Here is a 26,883-nt window from a genome sequence, read left to right as displayed (position 1 = left end):
TAATCATTTTGAATGTAGACCCAGTGAAATAAGTGGGGATTTAAGTTAGCTGTGATGACTAACCTTGATTTTAATGGGCCTACACTAAATATGACTGGCTCCAGCCCAGCCCACACTCCCGTCACAGGATTGAAAACACACATTCAAAAACTCCACCTTGATACTATACTTAAACTTACTTCTGTGTTACTGAATACACCACTTCCTCTGAGAGGAGATAACCCATCACCCTCAGGTAAGACACTTTTTCATCATCTTGTAAAGGCAAAAAAGTATTTTTAAGAGATATCTAATTTTTTGTGTGTAGCTTGATGGTTAAATATAATGAAACTAAATGCATAATTTTGCTGCTGAATCATTTAATGTTTTAAAAGATTGAAAATAACACACATTATTGTGTAGAAGCAAAGCTGCAACATTAACACGTATAGAACCAGTATTAAAGAGCAAATAAACTTATAGATATAACATCACAAAAAATAAAAATACTTACTGCACAATCCTATACCCAGGCAAGTGGGTAGACTATTGTTGTCTTAAGGGATATTTACGCTGTAATTGTATAAATCAAAATGTATGCAAATAGATCTTTATTTAATGTGGCTCAGTAAGTTCCATGGAGTTCAGTGGCACTTATTGCAAGGTGAATGTGTACCTGATTGCCAAAAGAGAAAGTGTGCATTGTGTTTAAATTGTATGAAAGAACCAAAGTAGAAAATTTCATGCCTTTCAGTTACGCATGGTGTCTTTATACAATCACTCCCTCTCAATCAAAAACACATTAATTCCTGTTAGTAGTGGTGGTTCCAAGCTCTGGTGAACCAGCGCTTTGCACCTGATCGTGAGCATCAACTGCCAATGCTGTGCAAAGGATTTCATATTCCACTCCTGAGAAATGGCATTTTCCAACAGCCTGTGAAAGCCAAATACGGCATATGCCGATGGATGCATATGGCCTCCTCTCCTCAAGCTGTGACTCATCCTGCATAGGTTTTCTGCCACAGCTACTACACCATAGAGATGCTAAATTTTATTTCTCACTTCTGCCCTGTGCCTTAAATAGCACATGTGGAACTATTAGCAGGTGATAATGCTCCCTGGGTGGCCCCAAGCTCCGGTGAACCAGAGTTGTGCACTTGATCATGTGCTGCAGTGAGCAGTGTCAGCCCACGTGCAAAGCCGGGCCTGTTTGCAGCTGCCCCCATCACCTGCCGTTCATTGATGGAAGCAGGCAGTGATGCAGGACTCTGGACTTCAGCTCTGAGTTCCAGCCCTAACTGCACCACTGCACATCTCTTAAAGGCACAGTAGTCTTCTGCTGTTTCAGAAAAATAATTTCCACTACCGGAATGATACAGTTGGATGCCACCCATCATGCCCAAAGATTGATTTTGAGTTACCACTGTGGGTTCTCTAACACCCAGAGTTCTGTGTTCAGACATCACACTAAACAACCCAGGGGTGGGGCATTCCTGGGTTGCTGAGCTCCACCCGCCTGCAGCAGAAGTGGATTGGTGGTGAGAATCAGCATGTTCACTTGCTCTTGCTTCTCTCGCAGAAAAAGCAGGGCTTTAAAAACCCTGGGTTGTTACGACGTCTGAACCGGGTCTTAAGAGCCTTTCTAAATGAGGCAGTTTGCAGGTGCTTTGGATAGTATTGTCACCCTCCAGGGCCTGTCCCGTGCTTTCCAAGCTTTTTCAGGGGGGCGGGGCTGAGGGTTGATCGGGGGAAATCCTGTATGTTGGGTAATGACAAAAGGAAACTCTTGGGCAGTTGCACAATTCTGCTATGCCACAGTGCCACCTAGAAGTTATGTAGCAGAACATATGGGAAGGCAGAGAAGGGGGGGAATCCAGTAAAAAACATGTGTAGAGGATCCTATCTTAATTCCATGGTAAAGTGGCAGGCTAAAAGTCTCAGCTAGAAAAGCCCTTAGTTTGATATTTCACTTTATTTTAAAAACAACTGACTATTCCTCTGCTTGGTTCTTTAATAAATATATTCAATTGAAGGCTGGAGTTGCCTAGTCTGAAAGATGGGCCTTACCCATATACTAGAGTGTTTGGCAAACACACTAAGCTGGTTGGAAAGGAGCTTAAAGGAAGTTTGGGAATAGGGGCCTAGCCGTCTCCGTATTTAAAAGCTATAAGCCTGGATCCTGACATATTCCTGGTGCAGGTTATTAAATAAATAAGAGGCATTCAATACAACTGTTAAAGATACAGGAGCCCTGTCCTCCTTTTCATATGGTCACTCTATTATATAAGAGATATTTATACTATATGGGTAGTGGCAGCCTAGCTCTGAAGGATATAGGCAAAAGGAGTGTCTTGCAGCCTGTCCTACCTTGAAGATTGGTCAGAAGTCTTTTCAGGGTTAATTTCAGACTTTTTTAGGGTGGCCACTTACACATTGCCCCTCCCCCAAAAAAAAGTACAAAAGAAGACACTCATTTGCAGATGCTAATGTATATGTATAGATGCAAATATAGAAACAATTATTATAATTTACAGGGCTGGGCAATGTCTGGCCCTCCAGATGTTTTGGCCACCATCAACTGAAGGTAAATTATCCTATATGGAGTCTCAGCTTGCCAATATCTTTGTATGTTTCCTCACTCCTTTTGACAACTAAACCATACAAGGCTACCCAGTTGCGCACTTGTAAAAGACTGATATATATATAGATATAGATATATATACGCAAATTTCTGGGGCTGAAAAATAAAAGATAGGATGATGGAGTGACAACCGCTCCAAAGTGCTACTTGAGCATCATTCGAGGGGCAGTCACTGGCGATGGAAGCTTGAGTTGGCACAGGTGGGTGCAACCACCAAGAGAAGAAGGTTTTTTTGCTGTTCTTGCTGAGAGGCTTGTCAACCGATCCTGACAATCCAAAATTAAATGGCTGTTCCATGTTTGGCTGACATGCCAACCCATTGTGGGTTGAACAACCCCTAGTACAAGCCATGGGTTGTCAAGGTGACTTTTACCCCCCAAATAAGCTGCCCTGCAGAAAGTGGTCCAAGTTTGGATGACACAACAACCCACCATAGCTAGTTACCCACAATAGGTTGTTGTGTTGTGCAAACCCAGTCATTGGGGCTGTTCACACAACATGTTAACCCACACTCAGTGGTTAACCATACAGTGTGGCTTGTTAACCACCAGAACAACCCAACAACAAACCACGCGATCTTAAGGCTGCTTGTTTGAAAAAATAAGCCACACTACATTCTTAACAAGCTACCCTGTGGAAGAAGTCCTGGGTTCAGACAACATGCTGACCCACAGTTCAACAAGCAGCTCTCAATTCAATAACAACCCACACTCAACTATTGAATGGTTAGCATGTTATGTGAACAGCCCCAATGACTAGGTTTGCAGGATCACAGCTTGGTTAACCAGGGTGGCTTGTTTACCCTGCTGTACATGCCAGTTGGATTTTCCTAATTGCCCTCACTAGCAAGCCACCTCAAAAAAGCCATGCCACTCAGATTCAGATGTATCTGAACCTGAATGGCATGGCTTTTTTGAGGTGGCTTGCTCAGGCCTCAGAGATGCTGATCAAGTCCAATAAAAAGTTGCCACCCAGTTTCTGTGTGTGTGTCAGATTAATAGTTTTGCGAGACTGATGACGGATAACAATACCGCACAAGATCAAGAAGTGTATGATCCTAGAAGTGAGTGATAACCACCATTGATACCACAAGGGTATATGACAGGGTTGTACAACTAGGCAGAAAAAGAGGCATCATTGTAGGGAGATTAACATTATTACCTCCTAATATCTCTACATGGGGTCTTTAAGGCACAGGTCAGAAATGAGAAACCAAATTTGGCATCTCTACAGAGTGGTAGCTGTGGGGGGAAAGCTGTGCTTGATGAGTTGCAGCTTGTGGAGAGGAGGCCACGTGCAGCCATCTGTAGGTGCAGTAGTTGGCATTCAACAGTTGTTGGAAAATGCCATTTCTCAGGAAGGGAATGTCAAATCCTTTGCTTGGCATTGGGAACAGATACACATGGCAAGGGTCAAATTTAGCTGGTTTCAAGCTCAATTTGATCATTCTTGCACTCTGTTGAAACTGTAGATGTCATTTCCATCACCCCCACCCCATTTGTACCCTGCCACAATGGTTTCTTTTAAGCTTAATTGCCATGCAGGGGAAGATTTGGCGGGATGGGGAAATTATTATTATTATTATTATTATTAATAATAATAATAATAATAATAATAATAATAATAATAATAATAATAATAATAATAATAATAATATACCATCCCATAGCCAAAGCTCTCTGGGCAGTTTACAAAAGTTAAAAACAGTGATTAAAAACAAGTATACAAAATTTAAAACCATAACAAGCATAAAATACAAACAATCAGACAATATCTGTTTGTTACAGCATGTGGGAAGGGGAGAATTAACCCTTCCCTCCCCAGCTGCAACCGCCCTTGAAAACTGCCCCCCCCCAACATGGCAATTAAGTGGGGGAGGGGAGTTTCCATTGGCACGAAAGGGCACTCAGGGCTCAGTGGAATAGATCTAGGTTCCAGGGAAACAGATTCAGCGCTAAGGCCCCTTAGGTAGGGTGACCATATGAAAAGGAGGACCGGGCTCCTGTATCTTTAACAGTTGTAGAGAAAAGGGAATTTCATTTGTATGCATGCAATACCTGGTGAAATTCCCTCTTCATCACAACAGTTAAAACTGTAGGAGCTATAGTGACCAGATCCAAAAAAGGGCAGGGCTCCTACAGTTTTAACTGTTGTGATGAAGAGGGAATTTCACCAGGTACTGCATGCATACAAATGAATTTCTCTTTTCTCTACAACTGTTAAAGATTCAGGAGCCTGGTCCGCCCTTTCATAAGGTCACCCTTCCCTTAGGCCCAGGCCTAGCAATGCCCCTGATCTCTCCTGCAGCCTGTAGCCTCCTCGACTTCCTGCACTTCATTTAAAACCCAGGGGAACACATCCTGAGCGTCATCAGATGAGCATTTTATGGCACGCTTGTGACTGGCCACTCGCAGTTCTTCAAGGGACATTTTAACGATGTAGCGTTCCTCCCACGAGTCTCCGGCTCCTTCTGCTGTTTTTTCCGTCACAAAAAAGACCTGAAAAATCCTTTCCCTTTTTCCCTCTCTTTTTTTGGCTATAATGATAATTGCCGCCATTTCCTGCTGTGTACAGGAGAAGCTGCATGATAGAAACGCCCATTGGATGGGCCACGTGGTCACTGCTTGCTTCCTCTTTCTTCCCTGAGTAAAGAGGAAGCTGCTCGTCCCTATTGCGGGACAGAAGTAGGAGGCAAAGCGATGGTAGGGAAATAAGATTCCACCACCACCCCGCCCCTGTCTGATGAGGCTCCCAGAGATAATTCCTCCCATTAGGAAGTGCAGGCAGCCTGGGAGGCTGCAGAGCAATGGAGAGAGGTGTAATACAAAGAAAACATACACATATGCTACCCCCTCAGCCACCTCACAGTGATTAGGTAAGCTCAAAAACACCAGCAAAATCAATTCAAAATAAATGATAAAACACCCTGAGAAGGAGGTAGAAAAATGGAAGCCACTTTCATGGGGTGAGGAAACTTTCAGGAAACTGGAGGACAGATTTAAAGCCCCATCGCATCTAGTTCAAACGCGCAGCTCCCATCGCTTCTCTGTTGCCGCTCCGATGCCGCTTTCTGAAAACAGGAAGTAATTAGCCCCATTCAGTCCCGTAGGAGAGAGCAGCAACCGGACTTTCCCTGGGTTTTTTTTGCAGTGCAACAAAGGGCAGAAGGGGCAGAAGACGCGAGAGAGGCAGACAACGTCATGTGAGTAATCCATGAGTGCCCAGTAACGAGCATGCAGTAAAATGTTCGTCGGATGGAGCTTTTAGACATAGCACTACCCTCTTCCCCCTGCTCCACACTTCCCACAATGTCGCTGAATGATGTTAAGTTCGGGGCATCATGGAGAATGCAAAATGAGAGTCAGGCTATCAACACAGTTACTACTGTCCCATTTGCAGTGGCAGCCTCCCCCCGCCCAAAAAAAACCACCTAGGTGTTGTTGTTTTTAAAAAAGGAAGCAGTTGTACTGTAATCTCTGTGGATGGTGAGCCTTACCTGTGAGAAACTTTTGGAGAATTTCTCCTCTTGGAGAAATTCATTGAAATTGTGTCCCCACCCCACCCACCCCATCTGTCTGCCCATGTGGCCTAATTTTGACACACTTCATTTTTCTGTTTAGATTTCACAAAGAAAATGACCACTACCATTGAAGCAGTCAACATCACCACGGATTACATACACTATTCTGTGTATGATGATAATTACAATGACTATGAACCATGCAGCAAAGAGGGAGTGAGGTACTTTGGTTCTTGGTACCTTCCCACCTTTTACTCGCTAGTGTTCCTGCTTGGCTTGGCAGGAAACCTCCTCGTCGTCTTGGTGCTGTTGAAATACAAGAGGCTGAGAACCATGACGGACATCTACCTGCTCAATCTTGCCCTCTCCGACTTGCTTTTTGTTTTTGCTCTTCCTTTCTGGGCTTATTTTGTGGCTGATAAGTGGGTGTTTGGAGATAGTTTCTGTAAACTCATCTCTTGGATCTACCAGGTTGGCTTTTACAGCGGGATCTTTTTTATCATGCTCATGAGCATCGACAGGTATCTTGCCGTCGTTCACGTTGTGTTTGCTTTGAAAGCCAGAACCGTCCGCTACGGCACTCTTGCTAGCGTTGTCGTATGGCTAGTTGCCAGCACAGCGGCCGTTCCAGACCTGATATTTAGCCAAGCGGTTAATGAATATAACTATACCATGTGCAAACCTGTGTACCTGAAGAATCACACGACATGGAAACTTTTCAGTGTGTTGGAAACCAACATTTTAGGCCTTCTTGTGCCATTCATAGTCATGTTTGTTTGCTACACAGAGATTGTCAAGACCTTGTTGCACTGCAGAAATAAGAAGAAGAAGAAGGCTGTGAAGATGATCTTTGCCGTCATGATTGTGTTTTTTGTGTTTTGGACCCCTTATAACATTGCACTTTTCCTACAATGTTTGGTGGATATAGGTATTATTACAGAATGTCTAATAAGCAAAAACCTGGACTATGCAACACAGGTGACTCAAACACTAGCATTTTTTCATTGCTCTCTTAATCCAGTTATCTATTTTTTTATGGGGCAAAAGTTCAAGAAATACATCAAGCTGTTCTTTAAGAACTGTGTCTTTTCAAACACATTTTTCAAACCTTGTGGATTCCCTGATACTTTCCACCCTGAGTCGTCAGGCTCACTCTACACTCAATCCACAAGTGATGAAGAGGCCCTCTGAAAATCCTGAAATAATCTCTGGTAGATTAATCCCAAACATAATAAAGGAACTGACTGAAACTGTAAAATACTTAAATGAAAATCAGACGCCAGGACCAGATGGGCTAACATCATGAAATGTTTGCATGTGAAATAGCAATTGCTTTAAGAGACATGTCATTCAACTCCATATACATTTTGAGTTGTATTAAGTGTGTTACAGACTGGATAAGAGACCCATATTCTTTATCAGTTAGTGATATTAAATTGCTATCTGGGAAAGCTTTGATGAAAGCTCCTTTACATAGCACTCTATAGCAATGCGACACCCATGGGCACAACAGGGCCTCCAGACAACCCCCGGTTGCCCATCAAGCCACTCTGCCTCTGGTAACTTTTCTCAAACGTGGGTCCCGCAGCATCCTTGCAAGGAGAAAAAAAAGAGGAGGTGAAGCTGAGTGTGCATATGTGTGTCTTTTTCCTTTGAGGGGATGGATAATTGTCTTTTTGCATGCCTGAGGTATGTTTTTTTGGAGGGGAGGCAGTTTTACATGCCTGCATTGGTTGTGGGGGAGGCACCATTTTTGCCTGCTTGCTTGGACTTTTGGAGAGAAGGGCTGTTTTTTGCCTGCCTGCCTGGGTTTTTGAGGAGGGACCATTTTTGCTTGCCTGATTGTGGGGGGTTTGACCTTCCTGCTTGGATTTCCGGGGGGGGGGTACTTTTGCTTGCCTGCTTGATTTTGGGGGGGAGGCAGTTTGGTTTGCCTGCCTGCCTGCCTGCCTGCTTTGTTGCTTGGGGAGGTCATTTTTTCTGCTTACTTGGGATTTTGTGGGGGGCAGTTTGCCCGTCTGTTTGGTCATTTTGGGGGGCAATTTTTGCCTCTTTCCTTAAAGTTTTTTTTGGGGGGTTGTGTCTGTTTACTTTGGGGGGCTTCTTTGGTCTTTGGGGAGGGGTGTCTCAGAACATCAGCTTTCGTTCTGTAAAATGGGTATATCTTGTGGTTTGTGGCAGCAATTAATGTGGCTCGGCATCTGGGGCTCAAACCCAGCCTCTGCCTTGCAGTCTGTTTCTTGTGGAAGTTACTTGTCCTTTGTGACTAGGCAGGCCCCCGTGGCAGACATTTTGTGGTAGTGCCTGTGATAGCTTTTCAAATGTTCCTATGGGCCCAAGAATGTTGCCAACCTGTGTTCTATAGAGAATGAGTGAATCTATGTCAGCCAGTGTGAGGAGGATTTTTAAATGTTCAAATTGGTTAATAGGACATATATAAAAAAGATTAACAAGCGTAAACATATCTCCATTGAAGTTCAATGGCTGAAGATCTGGAATAAACTGGAGGGGTGTGCAGAAAGGATAATATATTATGCACCAGAACAGTGATAAGTTTGCTTTTCTAAAACGTAGAGGCTTATATGTTGACAAATAAAGGCTAGTTGCAACAAAAGCTTCGGGGATGGAAAATAAAAGAACAGCACTGAGTCCTGGAAAGTTCTACTCCTTTATGCTTATCAGTTTATCCCTCAACTCTGTGGTTAACTTAAATACTTGAAAAGATATTAATCCTCATCTTATTAGTTTCAAGACACCTTGGTGAGTCCTTTTGTGTCTTGGGACCTTTCTTCTCCTTTCAGAGACAGAACAGCTTTAAATCACACTTGCACTCCGTTTAAACAAAATGTACAAAGTGTGTGTGGTTTTTAGTTCTGTTACCTCATTACTTATGTTACCTCAAAATGTGGTCAGATAGGTTGCATATCTCTGTTTTGATGGCACGGCATAAAATGGTTTGCCCTTCAGTTTCTCCTGTGGGCTCTCAAATGGCAGATGAAAGAAAGAGAGACAAGCTCTGGTGCTGTGCGCAAATAAACAATGAATGTTTTATTTTTGTAACGATGTAAAAATGCTTGACGTTTCGGAGTCAGAAGAATCCTTCCTCAGGAGCTGTAATAAGAAAAAAGGACGGACAAGCTGCAAAACTGCAAACACAAACGCTGAGGCTTTTCAAGCGAACTGTGTTTGCAGTTTTGCAGCTTGTCCATCCTTTTTTCTTATTACAGCTCCTGAGGAAGGATTCTTCTGAATCCGAAACGTCAAGCGTTTTTACATCGTTACAAAAATAAAACGTTCATTGTTTATTTACGCACAGCACCAGAGCTCGTCTCTCTTTCTTCCACCTCCTTACTGGTGCCAATTTCCTTCACCTACCAGTGTCTCAAAAGGCAGAGCCATCTTAAGGGAGAGGTGGGGAGCATGAATTGGCGGGCCAACCCAGTCTGGTATAGGTGAGGGGCCAAACCCTGGTGCCTTTTGATAGAATAACGGCATCTTGGATCAAAGTTACCTTTGTCCTGGCCTTGAAATGCCTCATTTCAAGAACTACTGGCAGCAATAAATCTACACCCACTGAACTTTCCAGGGGCACAACTGAAGGTCGTTCAGGATGGATCTGCTCCGTTCTCCGCCGGCAGAGGAACACTTCTGCCTCATCCTAACCCCCTGCAACCAACAAATCAGGGTGCTACGATTGCTCTGTTAATCATATTTCTGCACAAATGTTGGGCTGTATGAGTATATGATTGTATGCAAGCCCTGTTGAAACCAATACATCTATATGAGCTTAACGTCATGGAGCACCCCAATCTTGGACCTCATACACATGGGGCGGGGGCATAGGAAGCCTTCCTCACAAGGTGGCTCTGCCATGTTTCCAGTTTGACTTCCCAGGAATGAATTTAGAATTAGGTGCACAGTCATTGCTGTGTGGATGCAGTTGGACCTTAATATTGGCTTTGCACAAGAGGTCATTCTTGGCTGTATAGGTCATCTTTCTCTCCCCGCCCTCCAGGTATATTTTGCATTTCTTCCCCCCGCCTTTTTTTTAATGAAAAATGGGGGGAAAGAAAAAGCATAAAAACATTTTTTTAAATAAACTTGTTGATTTCCTTATAGCCAACAGAAGCCTCCATATCCCTGTCATCAAGCCCAAGTGTCTTTTATTGCCTATAAACAGTTACCATAAGAAATGTGTGTGGTAAAAATGAACTTTTAAAACATTTGTTTTTACAAACTTTTTTTTAATGCTGTAAAATATTTTATCACTATTTTAGAATGAGCATCTTTCTTAAATAAACAGTTTGTGTGAAAAGAATAAGTCTATGGATGAGTTTATGCAACCTGCATGAAAGTTAAGTATAATGGAAAATTAATTCCGAACACCTTGAGCGAAATGACTAGGGCCGGATCTACACTATTGCTTTAAAGCGCTTTATAACAGTTTTATAAACAGTTTATAGTGTAGATCCAGCCCTGGTATAGTTTTCTATTCTGAAGAACAATTAAGAGGATCAGGTGCAGTGACTGGGATGAAAGCATCTGATACTGCTGAAATGCTGAAGTTAAGGAAGGGTGCATCCCCTCAGTCCCTTGCATGGAAGTCCGATAGAGCTCCACCCTAAGAGGAAAATATAAATTTAAAGATGAAATGCTAAATAATATTTACTTTACTTACAAATATAGTACATGAGGTTCCAAATTACCCCAGCTAGAAACTCAGATCTCACAATTTCTTCAAGAACTGCAGTTTCCAGTGAAGGCACCCCTTACATTTGCCTGCCTCCTACCTACAGGCTCTCAAAACCCTGTGGTGGCTGTGAATCAGTGCTTCATTAGTTATATGACACAGATGCAGATTTGCAGCTACCACAGGGCTTTTCCTTGAAGCTGTGTGGCAAAAAGGTTGGGGACTTACCTTGGTTTAAGTGGTGGGAGCAGGGTCACCCTGGCTCTTCCACTGTCTTACCTCGCTCTACAGCTGATCCGGAGGGCGTTCTGGGCAGGTGATGACCGGCGTTTGGTTGCCAGAAGACAGAAAGAGGGCAGGGGTTGATGGCTCAGGTACCCAGATGACCACCAGAAATCCCACACTCCCTCCTTGGCAGGGGGACTACCTGATGCCACCCTGCGGGATTTAGGGGGAATGCAGTGCCAACTTAGCTGTGAAGACAGCCCCTGCTGGAAGGGTATTGCTTTCTGGTTGAAATCCAGGACTCCAACTAGCCAGTGATTGCCCCTACTATCCTTTAACCTCCATTGCTGAAACATAAGCTAACCAAACAGCTTAACAAGGGAATGTCAAACCATTCACCCCAACAGTGGCCTTGTTCAAACATGATGGTAAAGTGTTTGAGCTAAACATTGACCTTATTCAGATGAGACGCTAAGCCACAGTGGTTAAGCATTTTGAGCTAAACATTATGGCTTAGCGTGTCAAATGAACCATGAACTATTCCTAACCATGGTAGCGACTTAACCACAGTTTAAACACGCTCACTAACCATTTGCTGCAAAAGGGTTAGTGGCCAAACCATGACTTAGTGTGTTGTCTGAACAGGCCCACTATGTTTGCATAGGAAAGAGTGGCAGTTATGTAAGTATTGAGAGGGAGCTGTGTGTGAGTCAAGAGTACCCTATTTCTTCAATTCTAAGATGCACTTTTTTCCCTATATAAACATCACTAAAAATGGGGTGCGTCTTAGAATTGTGGGTGTGTCTTAGGGTTTTTTTCTTTCTGTTGATGGTACTGAAATTAGTGTGTGTCTTACAATTGATGGTATCTTACAATTGAAGAAATACGGTATGTATTTTCATCCTTCAGTGATCCTGAAAAAATCCCCTTAATGCTATTATGACTGTAGGACATGTACAGTACTTCAATGGAGAGAACAACCAATGCATTAGGTGAAATGGTACATGTAATGCTCCCCACCATGATCTTTTTATTTTATGTGGTTAATAACGCTAGTGGAATACCACTGGTGCTGTTCTTTTCTGTTAGGTGTGTATGGAGCTATGGGCTCCATTCCAGCTGTAGAGACAGACAAGTAGTCACACGTAGTTGGCCGTCTGAGATGGGGATACACAGCTCAATTTGCATTAAAAGTCGTGGCACAGAGTTCATCAGGGTTGCGTTACGCATCACCAGTCTCTCTCACTGGATCAGAGTAGGAGTTAGAACTACTTATTTAGCAGTTTACTACAATTGTTGATATATGAATTATTTAGATTAGAGGCGTTGGTTAGGAAAGTTCTTGTTGATAATATTTTAAGACATGAGGCAGTACAACAATTATAGTATTTCATGCTTATTTTCTATAGTATTTCATGCTTATTTCCTGAACAGCATTTTCTTTAGCATCTACCTAAGAACTGTGATGCAAAGGAAAATGTTGTTCAAGAAATAAGCATGAAATACTATAGCCTTAATACTGTTTCATTTTCCCAACCAACGCCTCTAATCAAAATCGCTGGTACATTAACAATTGTAGTAAAGGCATAGTTAATATAACTCTGCTGATTCCAAAAATGTGTACAAACTAATTGAATATACAGCCCGAGGATAAATAGTGTCTTGGGCAAGGAACCTCTTCAGCACCCCTGATCAACTGATTGCTTTCTTTAAAAAATTATACTGCTCATATTCTTTATAGTATTATATTTATCTATTTTATTATTTATTTATTACATATTTATACTGCCCAACAGCCTAAGCTCTCTGGGCAGTTTACAACTAAATATTAGTATTGCTTATAGTACTTCGTAATGTTGCCTCAGAGTAAAGCCATACTCCACTGATTTTTAGCTAGAATGAATGACATCAAACTAGAAATTGGAAAATACCTTAATTGATGTACATTTAGTTTTGTAGTTAGTATCCAAACCACCTGCAGTGAGCACCCAAACAACTTGAAAAACTGTTAAAGACACTTAGGGCATGTTAAGACAGAAAAAGTCCTACAATTCCCAGCATCCCTTAGCCATGCTGGCTTGCAAAGGCTGCAAGTAGCAGATCTTCTTTCTTTCTAAACATGCGTAGGATTGCACCTGTACTGCTTTTTTCCAACCTGACTCATTGGGGACAATAAACCAAAAACCTCCACCATCACTGAGCTCGGCTCAGTGCCCAGGGCAAGCACCCAGCTTGCCCAGCTCCAAAAACCAGTCCTGAGCACCCTGTACTTTCTAACAGTAGCATCATTTATTAAGGTTCTTCGAGAGCATTGCTGTTATAAAAGCTCTCTATTGACTCAAAGGAGAAACACAGCCGCCCCACATTTACTGTAAACCCTGGCTGTCTGACTAATTCTGGGTACTTAGATAGCAGTGTGGGAGGAGAGGGACTTTTTGGTTTGTATGTGTTAGAGTAGCCTTCCTCAACCTGATGCCTTCCAGATGTACTGGGCCACAACTCCCAGCATTTTTAACCATTTGCCATGCTAGCTGGGGCTGATGGGAGTTGAAGTCCAAATATCTAGAAGGCAATGAGTTGGATGAGACTGAGCTCCATCACACCTACTTCCCCTCCCCACAGTTTCCCCCTCCAGTTCCTTAACGAGTCTAGTGCCGGGCACTTTCACGTCTATGCGTTGTTGCGCTATTTCAGCTCATGTATCTTTTCACCTGTATCACTACTGTGCCAGCTCCCTATGTTCTCCTTTCCCCTACAGTTAATTTTTTATTATTATTATTTCTGTGCAAATACAATAGTATGGCAGCCTGAAACTGCACAATTACGGTAAAACAACACACCGTGCTTTCCCCTAAGATCATATTAAACAATATAAGTGAAAAGAAAATATTACAATTAGTTTTTGAAGAAGTTTGTGGTCAATGCTGGCATGACAATGGGAACCCAACATTGTTCTGGCCAGGAAACCTAGACATGCCTACTCAGGAGTAAGAACCATAGAGTAGAATGGGACTGAGTCGGCATGGGCAGCCTTGCTCGCCTTCTCTGCAGGGTGTTTGCGACCCTTGTTTCCCTCTCCCTTCATGGTAGAGTGGAGAACCGCCCCACCCTTCTGTTTTGTCAGTGAGAACGCCCTTTGACACACATGCCCCCAATAAAAACCAGGATGGTCTGATACAGCACAAGGACAGCAATACACGGGGCAGAGGAGTGGCTTTATTGCGCACAGAAGGAAAAAAAACGGACTTTCCCTGCTCCAAAATAAGATTGAAAGGGGGGGGGGGAGAGGAGAGATGAGCACAGGACAGGGGCAATGTCATGTGAGTACCATGCTGCAAAAACACATACCAGGCATGGCGAGAGTGCGATAAAGCAGTGGTGTGATGGAGCTCTGTATTAAATGAAGAAAGCTGGAGCTCTGGCATGAGTCCATTCTTTTCTGGATAGGATTTTATATGTAATATATAAGCTGGAGCCCAACAAATTACATTTTGGAAGACATACACTCCCTTTTAAAAAACATTTATATTGATGAAGATCCCAGTACGATTCAAATGCTCGCATACTGCACTGTGAACATTGATTGGACCTGATAAAGGGTAGTCTATTTTACTGAACTAGTGAACTTCCTGGGAATGTTGACATGTAGTTCCCTTGGATGGGGAAAAAAATCCTGAAGGTAACGAAATGTGCTATACAAGCAAGCTTTTAATGCACGAAGCAGATTAAGTATATAATGCAATTACTAACAAACAGTCTGGCAGATTTTATAAAATGTTCAAACGCCCTTGCTTCTGCTCTGCTCACCATGTTCCAACCTGTGGTTGTGGAATGAGAGAACCATGTTGACCTGGTTTGCACATCATGATAAGCCACCATAGGTTAATTTAGCCATGGAGCTCTGAGATACTATGCCAGCTGCCAATTTGAATATGCAAGCCACAGTGGGGGAGTGGCTGTTGTGTTTTACGAAGCTGGCCAGCATGGATTATTTGAGGGTTAAATAACCCTCAGATAACCCTAGAACACAAAATGATTCCGCACAAAACCTTTTGTAGGCAGGGCCAAATAGGACATAGGAGAGATTAGTGTACTCTTCCATTGATGAGACCTACTTAATGTTCCACAAGAGAACAAATTGCTATTTCTTTCTAGCAGTTATGGCTACAGACAGGCAGATTGGGGCCATCACAGACCCACCCAACTGCACTGCAAGATCATATGAAATAAATGAAACTTGCTGGATATTCAAATGTAGGTGTGGGGATATATGCATGAGTTGGCAGCACCACAGCAACAAAGTTAACAACTTCTGCAGTCACTGAAGAAACTGGAAGGCAGGGAGGAGGGAACAGAGCCCCAGCTGAGACAGTTCTATATTGGGGGCAAATGGGGCAGTGACCCTCCACCCCACCCACTTGTGGCAAAGGGATCGCCCCATCAGCAGGTACATGTGCAGCTGCCAAGTGCCACACATGATCTCCTGTCCATGTCTGTCAATCTCAACAGGATATTGAACATCTGCCCTACCAGCCCCAAAAGGCACCAGCTGCCACTGGTTCCCAGGAATAGTCAAACCCCTTATTTGAATTTTCAACTTTTGAATAAAACAAACAGTGCAACCAAATCTATGTCTACCTGGAAGTAACTCCCACCAAATTGAATGGGACCTACTCCCAGGTAGTGTCAAGTCTAGCCATTTTATCTAAGGAGCTATAACAGGAAAAAGCAGGCTCAGTAAGGCAAAACTTCTCCTGCCTTTTAGTATTCTGGACAATGAGTGAGAAGCAGAGGAAGCAATGATGATGTGCCATTTTCCTGCCATCGTATTTATTGACTAACAATGAGGAAGGAGGAAGGATTTCTGTATTTTTGGTAATTAATTCAGTGGGCTATGGCTGGTAAATAACATCTTAGCTGTTGGGAAAGCAGCTATGGGCACAAAGATGTACCTTCCATTCTTGGCTAATTAGGCAGCTGTGTGGTATTTTCATCGCTGTTATTGGAAATAAGCTCTGCACAATGTAGGGAATAACAGAAATAGCATTAGCGTATTTGACACACACACAGTGGCACTTCCAGGTTTGCGTGGGCTTGCCCTGGGCCATGTGTCCCCCAGGCGGCCTGGCCCCTGTACCCACCACCCCTGCTTCCTCCCCTCCCAGTGCTCCACTGCTCTGCCACCCTCTCCTTGTACTGCTCTGGTCACTCCATGCTTCCCCCACCACGCCAGCTTACCAAGCAACAGTGGGAAGCAGTCCCTTAAAAAAAGAAAAGAAAAGTCAGTTGCAGGGTTGGGACCCAGAGATTAGGATGGTGGATGCCTCAGCAGGCATCTCGTTGTGCAGTACATACACTGGACAGCATACTCTTATACATGCCTACTCTGAAGTAAATCCAGCCCTAGTGTACCAAAGGCACATGAGGACATTCCTGGACTCCTCATTTTATGCAGCCTGATTCTAAATATATATAATTTTGAAAGTAAGTACTATCAAGTTCAATGGGGCCTATTCCCAGGTAAGTATGCTGAAGATGCTGTCTTTATTTGCCCTCTGACCTTTCCCTTCTTTTTCTCCTAACATTAATTACTACCAACCCTTTTCTAAAACCCACCACATTTCTGTTGCTTTGGATACATTCAAAAACAAAAGGAGGAGAGCATCTGAGTGGCCTGAATGAAGGTCAGGATTATTATTTTTTAACCACTCCTGTGACTCAGGAACTATTTGCACACAATCCTCTACAATGGCAGCAGTGTCTCACTATGAGACCTTGGTCTTATTACAGCTACATGGAAACACCTGGCAGAGTCTCCCAAAAATGAACTAATAATATAAGGATGGATTTGAATCTTACTCTTTTCAGTCACCATAGATTATCACGTGAGACAATTATCTTGCTAGAGGAAATTCTGCAGACACTATCTTCTAACAAGTAAGGATTTGTATATTGCACTTTTGTAGAAACCAGTTTGATATGATTTTATCAATACAGGCCCTAGTGCCACCTTGTTGAATTTTTTTTAAAACTTACCTATGAGCATAGGCCCTTGTAGCAATGTGCTTAATCTAATAACAAAAACATATTTTAATATTATGTGTTATCCAAATGTGTTTTATTATTATTGTTACAGCCCCCTGAGGAAGGCCTTTGAATAAAGTACAGGCCGAAACATGTCAGGCTTCATGAAAATAAATCTGCATCCTGAGAATCCATTTCTCCTTTTTTCTGACCTTTGGATAAATTCAAGCCACAATATTAGAAATACGATTACAAAAATATTTTATTTTTGAGCTTTTCCTTTTATTATAAGACTCTTCTTATACAAGTTTTGTAACATGGCTAGTAAAGCCAATAGTTTTCTAACAAATGTTACAGTAATTGAAAAAAATACAGTTTGCATAAGAAAGGAAGATTCCATGATAGAAGCAAGAAAAAAATCCTGCCTTCTAGCAACAATGATATTAATATTATTTTATATTAATTGGAACAGGAACAGAGGTTGCTTTCACACTATGGCCTTTTAATACTGCTGAAATATCACTTTCCTGCAATCAGCTAGAAGTGGAATTAAAATGTTGGTGCCATTCTGTGATTAATATTGGGATCTATGCCTATGGTATGGCCAAGATCCTTCAATAATGCTTAATTAGGTCTTGTTCAGCAAAGTTCCCATCAACATTAACTGGATGTTTCCTCCTTTCAGCTTCCACCTCTAACTGTTTCATGCTCAGTGCAGAAGAAGCACTACTGATGAATAATCTCATGATTGCCCCTTGATAACTAACTCACCTCCTCGATTTTATTTTTTTCTTCATTGCAAAAAAGCACTACTTCACAATTAAAAAAGAAAAATAGACTGGAAGAAACTAGTAAACTGCCCACATGTAAGGAACAGGAACCAACTAATTAAGGGCCAGTTCATTAACAATGCCATAGCTACGTTAAACAATTAGAGGGAGAAACCATAAAAAGCTTCTACTAATTTATTTATCTATCCATCTCACTTATCTAAGTGCTATACAGAGAGTAAGAGACAAAACAGTCTCTGCCATTAGACTCATAATCTAATAGAGATTATGCAAAGGGAGAAAGCAAGTGGGGTGTGGGGGAGGAAAGCAAGTAAATTCTGGCACCAATTCATAAAGTAATATCAATGATTGTTTCAAAGATAGGTTTGTTGCAAATGAGGAATGCAGTATTATATAAAAATAAAGCTTTTATTGCCTCAAACAAACATAGCTTCTAACTTCTCTCCAGCCCTGACTGACTCCTGAGAGTGCTGAGTCACTGACTGCTGTGTCCCCTCCTGATTGGGTGAGTATTCCTTCAATCAAAGCCTGTGTCCCTGACTTCCTCTTCCATCTAACTTCCTGTGTGTCTCACTTAGTTCTACCTATTGATACATCTTTCCTTTTTTTATTTTAACCAACAATACATTACAACTCCCATTTACCCCCCCCCCCCAAAAAAGTTAAACATAGTCTTGTAGATGGTGTGGCTTCTGTACCAGGCGACCTGCTCGAGTTCTTACTTGTTTTGCTATAGGAGATGTAGTTTCTCTGGGGTGATAAGCGGTATCATGGGTATCCCTAGGATGTGAGGACATTTCAACTATCTCCCCAGTCTCTCTGGCAGGGGATTCCGAATGACCTCTTCCCTGGAGGCCAGACTGTGAAGTGGGTGCTCTCTCCTCCTGGAATTGCTGTTCTTGGTTGTGGTTCTGCACACCTGCATTTGATACTAGTTGGCTGCTCCTCCGCAGATGTCTACGATTTTTTCTGAAGACTTGACCCTCTGGTGTCACCACCTCAAATGACCGTGTGTTCACTTGCCTTTGTACTTCTGCCTTTCGCCATTCCTTGTTCTCTTGCCCTGCTGGCTGAATCCAGACTTGCTCACCACTGTGTAGATCAGGTAGATCTTTGGCCGACTTATTATAATAATGGGCCTGTCTAGATTTTTGTTCTGCTATAGAGTCAGCTCATCTGTTATGGATTTCTGGCTGCAGCAAATTTCCTCGCATTGGAAGTAAGGTCTTAGTTCTTCGACCCATGAGACTCTGAGCTGGACTCGCATCCAAGCCTTGTGATGGGGTGTTCCTGTGGTCTAAGACAGCTAGATATGGATCTGTCCCAGCTTTCTTGGCTTTGACCAAAATACGCTTTGCTGTCTTGACAGCTGACTCAGCTTTCCCATTGCTCTGGGGATAGGCCGGTGACGATGTCTGATGATCTAATTCCCACTGTGCTCTGAAGGCCCTAAATTCTTCAGACACAAACTGAGGGCCATTGTCTGAAAATAAAACATCGTGTATTCCATAACGGGCAAAGTGTCCTTTAAGCTTTCTGATAATTGTTCGAGATCGGGTATTTAGCAAGGAGTCTATCTCCCAGAAATTGGAATAGTAGTCCACCGTTATGAGGTAGTCTTTGTCTTGCAACTTGAATAAGTCTACTCCTACCTTTTCCCAAGGCCTCCTTGGAATCTCATGTGGGTGGAGTGTTTCTTTTTGCTGTCTGTCACCTAGAGAATTGCAGATCTCACATTGTGCCATGTAAGTTTTCAGCTGATCATTCATGCCAGGCCAATATACGCATTCTCTCGCTCTCCTCAGACAGCTCTCAATTCCCATATGTGAAGAGTGTATCCTTTTCATTATGTCCAAGCGCATTGCCTCTGGGATGATAGCTCTGTTTGCCCTAAAGAGAATTCCATCTTGCACACTGAGCTCCTCTCTCATTGAGAAATAGGGTGTAGCTTCCACTGGTAGCTGATGTTTGGTCTCTGGCCAACCATCCAGGACAATGCGTTTAACTATCTGTAAGTTGGTATCCTGCTCTGTGCCTTCCTGTATTGCTTGTAGGCATGGCCGTGAAATGGGTAGATATTGTAGCATATTTATTGACTCTATGTCCTTTTCAACTGAACCATCTTCACTGGGCTCTGAGAGATATGCTCTGCTTAATGTGTCTGCCATTACCAGGTGCTTGCCTGGATGATATTGGATCTGTACATCATACTTTTGCAATCTCATCAACATCCTTTGAAGCCTCTTTGGGGCACTCAATAATGGTTTCCGCACAATGGTTTCCAGTGGCTTATGGTCAGATTGGACATGTACTGTCTGTCCAAAAGTGAGCTGGTGGAAGTGTTCCATCCCAAAAAGGACAGCTAACAGTTCTTTTTCAATTTGTGCATAACCTCTCTCTGTTTCTGACAGTGCTCTACTGGCAAAAGCAATTGGTTGTTGTTTTTGTAAAAGGGCCTCTCCAAGCCCCTTTTGTGAGGCATCACATTGTAGGACTAGCTGTTCTCCTGGGCTGTAGTACTTCGGTACAGGGGTCTTGGATATAGTATCCTTAATTTTATGAAATGCTTGCTGATGACTCTCTGACCATTCCCATTCTACTTCTTTGTGTGTCAACTGTCTGAGTGGCTCACAGTCAGCTGCTAACCCTTTACAAAACTTCACCAGGTAGTTTACCATGCCTAAGAATCGTTGCACACCTTTCACATCCTCGGGTCGTGGCATCTCTTGGATTGCCTTAACTTTTCCAGGGTCCACCTTCAACCCATCTGCAGTCAGCAGGTGGCCAATGTAAGGTACTTCTTTCAGTCTTAATCTGGCCTTATCCTGATTCAATTTGATGTTCCTCTCTCTGCACCTCTCCAGAAAATGGCACAACTTTTTGTCATGATCCCTTGTTGCTTCTATTATCGTATCTCCTTCTCCCACAATTAGGATATCATCTGCGATTATCTTCAGGCCTGGGATGTTCTCTAGCTCTTGATTCAACCTGCGTTGAAACACTTCTGGGGCAGGGCTGATGCCCATTGGCATTCGTAACCAGCGGTATCTGCCAAAAGGGGTTGCAAATGTGGTCAGGTAGCTAGATTCCTTATCCAGTTCTATGTGCCAAAATCCATTTTTCACATCAAACACTGAAAAAACCTTGGCTCGTGATAGGTCACATAGAACATTGTCAATGGTTGGCAGGGGATAATGACTACGTTTTAATGCCTTATTTAAAGGTTTAGGGTCAATACAAATACGGAGTTTTCCAGAGGGTTTCCGTACAATGACCAAGCTGCTGATCCATTCTGTGCTAGTCTCTACTGGAGCAATTATGCCTTTGCTTTGAAGGCTTGCTAGTTCCTTCTTCAGTGGTTCTGCCAGTGCCATAGGAACTCTCCTTTTAGGGTTCTTTACTGGTTCTACTGAAGGATCTACCTCAAGTTTCAATTTCCCTGCCAAATGTCCTTCCCCTTCAAAAACATCCCCAAAATCTTTCAGTATTTTCTCCATAGTCCAAATCCTGGACTGGTTCTGCTCACTGGCTTGTACAGCATTCAGGATGTTCTTATGTTGCACGTGAATCAATTGCATAGCTTGGACTGCTTTGCTTCCTAGCAGTGGTCTGTGGGCATTCCCTTCCACGATGATGAACTCTAAGCGATAGAGTCTATTATTCTTTGGATTGCGAATCTTTAGCCTGCACTTCCCCACAGGTTTCAGGGTACTGCTATTGTACATAATGAGCAATTGGCCACATGGTTCCAGATCTGTTTTCTTGTCTATTAGAGCTAATGGCAGCACATTGCAGGTGGCTCCACAATCCAGTTGGAAACGAACTGGGTGTTTGTTCAACAACATAGTGGCAAACAATGCGGTGGGGTAGGTTACCTTCTTCCTTGTATTCCCCACTATGTGGATATCATGATTCACTGGACCCAAAGTGAGGCTTAAAACATCCTCACAGTTTTCAGACTCATCGCTGTATTGTTCTCACAGCCAGCCTATTAGGTTTCTTCTCACTCTTGCACTGACTTTGGAAATGGTTGGGTTTGCCACAACCTTTACACTTCTGTCCATATGCTGGGCACCTTTCTTTTCTCTTTCCGTGTTGTTTCCCACAGAACATACACTGTATTTTAGGCAGTCGTCTCTGAGGCTGCCGGCCCTGCTCATTATACTGACTTGACTGGTGTTGGACTGCATGCACCTGCACCTCATGGGTGCCTTCTAATGTCCTAAGCCTCTCTTTAGTAGCTTCAGCTGCCCTAGCAATCTCCAAACAACGAGTCAGTGTTAAATCTGGCTCCCGCAACAGCCTCTCACGGAGATGTCGGTCTGTGGTCCCACAGACAATTCTGTCTCTGATGAGGGAGACTGTGATAGCCCCAAAATTACAGGTTGTTGCCAAAGTCCTTAGTGCAGTAACATAAGCATCCAGTCTCTCTTCAGACCCCTGCTGCCTCATAAAGAATTGATATCGTTCCATTGTTTCATTTTGTTTAGGTATGCAGTAATCATCCAGCCCTTTTACTAGCTGTTGCAGAGTAGAAGTTGTACTAAACCCAAGAGTTTTGCATATCTCTCGCCCCTTTTCTCCAACCAGATAATATAATAACTTTACTTTTTGCTTTTCTTCCTCTTTTGTGAAGGCAAGATCCAGGTACAATTCAAACTCCTCTTTCCAGTTCTGCCAAGCTTAAGCCAGATTAGGCCCAGTGAAATCCAGGGGGGGGGGGATTTCAAACCTCGCTCCATAATCCAAAATCTCAAGCTGTTTTTTGTTGTTGTTGTAAATGGGTCCTGTTAGACTTCTGACACCATGTTTCAAAGATAGGTTTGTTGCAAATGAGGAATGCAGTATTATATAAAAATAAAGCTTTTATTGCCTCAAACAAACATAGCTTCTAACTAACTTCTCTCCAGCCCTGACTGACTCCTGAGAGTGCTAAGTCACTGACTGCTGTGTCCCCTCCTGATTGGGCGAGTATTCCTTCAATCAAAGCCTGTGTCCCTGACTTCCTCTTCCATCTAACTTCCTGTGTGTCTCACTTAGTTCTACCTATTGATACAATGATATCATCTCATCTGGATAGGGGTGTCTTCCTGTCTTAATTTTTTTTACACCTACACCCACCCACACATATGCCACTCATCTGTAATCTAGTTAGCAGAGAGACCACAGTGTGTTTTCCTTAAGGTTTGCAGTTCCAGAGCAATTAAAGGCACAATAGCCCTGAAAGGCCTCAGTAATGCTTTCTCAGTCCAAATCGCTGAGGCTGGTGCTGTAATTGAGTTTTAAGGTGGAAAACAGGTCTACAAATCAGATCTAGAAGACAAGAGAAAAGCACAGTACACGGCAGAATGCTATGGGTTGACAACAAGTGAATTCTCTGTAAAAAGTGAGTGATCAAAGCATGGCAATTCCAGGCTATCAGCTAGTTTGGAAACAACCAACATATGCAAAAACAGAAGTTACACAGAATTCTATTAAAAGTTCACAATACTCTCTTCAACAAGAGTAGCCTACATAACCCCTCTTAAATGTCACACTTATTAGAATCAAATGATTATTTGTTTATTTATTTATTTATTTATTACACTTATATACCGCCCCCATAGCCAGAGCTCTCTGGGCGGTTTACAGAAATTCTAAAATTGAGATAAAAACAAGTATACAAAATTTAAAATTTTAAAACACAGAACATACACACTTTGTAGTTTTAGCTAGGTTTACTCTTCTATGCTATGTAGGTCTGTCCATCATTAAACCAAATTACTGACAAATGTAAAATCAGAGAAAATGTCTACAATTCATAAACACTTCACACTAAGTTTCCACCAAGGCTTGAGAACAGTCACAAACATTGTCATAAAACACCTCCATAAGGCATGCACATATGCTTTGTTACTTGAATGCAACCCCAACCTGGTTCACTCATAATGGTGGAAAATTATGGGTTAATTAGTACATAATTTGCCATGGTGCGTGCCACCACCATTTCATACATGCAACCTCTGATCGCACCGATTGAGTGTTACTCCATGTTGTCCAAATCCAGACACTATGACCTAGTTTGTGCATAATGACACCCCAGCAGTTTAAAAACTGCCTCTTCCATTTTACAGCACAACCCACCATCAGTTCCTTTGGAAGTTGTGCAGTATGATATGCAAACTCAGGCTCTTGGGTTGTTTAGGGACAACAACCCACTTCTATGTCCATAACAGGCACATCACACTACACAACCTACAAAGGAGCCAATCATAGGTTGTACAGTGAAGTGGAAGAGGATGGCAGAGCAGCACACACACTTGTGCATGACAAATCAGTTTAAAAACTGATGGAACAGTCCCCATAGGCTAATCATGGGTTAAACAACCCACAGTTAACTTGCTACAACTAGTAGTTTAACCAACAATTAACCTATAGTGCCCGGGTTTGGACAAAAAACAACAACCTCTGATTGGCTCGATCAGAGGTTTCACATGCAAAATGACAGTGCACCATGGCAAATTGTGGGCTAATTAATTAACTCATGATTGCTGCCATTACTTGTGAATGAGTCCATTCAGTTCATTTGCATGTGTGAAATAACAGACCAATTCTACAGACAGTGCTTTCATACCCTCTTCCACCACCTCAAAACATAATACCTTTATGTGACACACAAGTCATAAGAAACTTCCTTATACTGAGGCATACCAATGGTCCATCTAGCTCAGTACTCTGGTTGGCAGCAGCTTGCAACTGTTTCTGACAGGAGTCTTTCCCCGCCCTTCCTGGACATGCCAGGGATTTCTTTGCAAGCCAAGCATGTGATCTACCACTGGGCTACAGCTCCTCTCCTATCATGTAGTGATTTGGCTGTGCAACATGGAACAGGAATTGGCAGTTGGGTTCAGGTCTTCACTCAGAGCCATTCCACACTTGATACAGCAGTCTAGATGCATCAGTGGACATGTAGCAAGAAAATCGGGCAAACTATCTTTCTGCTGTGGATCCATTGAGGATGCAAGTTCCTTTTGTGATTACCACGGCAAGTACTGGTAGACAAGTGAGTGGAAAGCAGTTGGTGTGTAAAGCAGCACTAGGGAACCTGCAGCTGCATGTGACTTTCCACTAAATTTCATATAGCTCTCTGCACAGTGCAGGCCCACTCTTCCGCTTGGGACTACTCACCTATTCCTCTGCGTGTGTGTATGAATCAGACCTTGTGTGTGTGAGAGAGAGAGGGGGTGGGGGAGTCTGCTACATGGTGAGACCGTGGGGGGGAGCCTTGCAAGGAGCTGCAAGGAGCCCAGGAGGGAAGGAGAGACCAGAAAATATGGAAATGGAATGGACAGAGTAATAGGCAAGAGGGAAGCTCTCCGCAAGCAATTAATTCTGACCTGTATTATTGTAAATGAGGTAGGTGGTAGCAGAGATAGACAGATGGGATGAAACAGAGAGACTGTGATGCAACACTGCAAACCCTGTCTCACTTTTGGCTCTGCCCCCACCCACTGCCAGCATGCCTGCCCTGACGGATTACCCACAAGGCAAAGCGGGCTTCAATAATAATAAAAAAGAAGGTTCTCCACCGCAGCCTAAAGCGTGAATCATTATTGGCCTTAGAACTCACCAAACTCGTTGCATCACAAGTTGCATCACAGACTTGTTGGACGGCTAAAGTGAAAAAACAGCACTCAAGCTGTCCTGAGCTCCTTTTGGGGGGGGGGGGAGATGCACAAATGTGTCCATCAAAGAGCAATGGGCTCATCAAATAATGGGCATGAATGTGTGAATCAGACCTTGGTCAACGTTAAATCCTATTCAGACTACAATCACATATAACTTAAGCCCCTAAAAACCAGAGCATGTGTGCGCAGCTTTCATAGCAGCAGCCACTCTGGTGTACAGCACAGGTGTCGGCAGCAGAAATAGGTGAGCAAAGTCACAGTGGTGCATAATATGCTTTAAGATTCCTTAAAAACATTAGCAAAAATGGTGTCATCAAAGAGCCCAGCAAAAAAGAAGTTTGGCATTCTCCCCTTCCTCAAGCAATCTTGACATAAATGGGAACCAGTGTCAGGAAAGAGACTTTTGCTATCATAGCAACTGCTCACATTTTCCCAAGAGATCTGATTTTGAGACCCACTATGTTAGAGAACCAAACTGGGTAGTTTAACAAACATATCAGTGCATTCATAGGGCTGCATCACATCTACTTTTTTATCCAGTTTTCATCCGGTTTCCCCCTCCATTTCCTTAGTGAATCGAGTGGGCATTTTCACGTCTGTGCATTGTTGCACTCTTTCAGCTCATGTATCTTTTCACTTGGAGCACTACTATGCCAGTGAAATCTCCTGCTGTGTCCCCTACGTTCTCCTTTCCCCTGCAGTTAATTCGTTGTTTTTTAAAAAAATATATCTTTATTTCTGTCAAATACGTACAGCAGCCTGAGACTGTGCAATTACAGAAAAACAACACGCTATACTTTCCCCTTAGATCATATTAATCAAATTCCAATGAACTAGGCCATTTGTAGGAAGCAGGAGGGAGCCCATGGGCTGAGACTGTTGCTGCCCCTTGGCTTGGGAAAGGTTTACAAGGGAGGAGGAGTGAAGGTTTGTTTTGCTCATTTCAAAGGGTGGGCAGATGAACAATCATTTTAACTAATTTCTTTTGTAAAGGTGGTCAGGTCCCCTCCTTTGCTCCAAGGTAACCAAAATGCTTACATCTGTGTAATTTTTAAAGATAAAGAATTCAAACTTGGCATGGTGATAGCTCTTAAGAAGGGCTTTAGCCATGCCAAGTTTGAATCAGATCTGTTCATCCCTTGATTTTAAGGAATCTTTAAAATGGAAACTAACAAAAAGGCTTACATCTGCATAATTTTTAAAGATAAAGAATTCAAACTTGCCACAGTGATAGCTCTTAAGGACTTTAGTCATGCTAAGGTTGAATCAGATCTGTTCATCCCTTGATTTTTTAGGTTTTTTTAAAAAATCCCCCTTAAACCCTTTCCCTGATAGTCCACCGCTGC

The 26,883-nt window shown here is 42.7% G+C and overlaps 1 protein-coding gene across 1 annotated transcript; it reads left to right on the top strand.

Moving 5' to 3' along the window:
* The first annotated feature begins 6,254 nt into the window (after positions 1-6,254).
* Positions 6,255-7,425, top strand: CCR4 (C-C motif chemokine receptor 4). Its single transcript, XM_063116227.1, has one exon. It carries the CDS (start codon positions 6,255-6,257, stop codon positions 7,329-7,331), a length of 1,077 nt encoding a protein of 358 aa, XP_062972297.1. The 3' UTR covers positions 7,332-7,425.
* Positions 7,426-26,883: the final 19,458 nt, after the last annotated feature.

The sequence above is a fragment of the Elgaria multicarinata genome, chromosome 1 (genome assembly GCF_023053635.1).
Source record: "Elgaria multicarinata webbii isolate HBS135686 ecotype San Diego chromosome 1, rElgMul1.1.pri, whole genome shotgun sequence".
Lineage (NCBI taxonomy): Eukaryota > Metazoa > Chordata > Lepidosauria > Squamata > Anguidae > Elgaria > Elgaria multicarinata.
The sequence above is the reverse complement of the archived record's forward strand: the minus strand, read 5'-3'. Positions and strand labels throughout refer to the sequence as shown.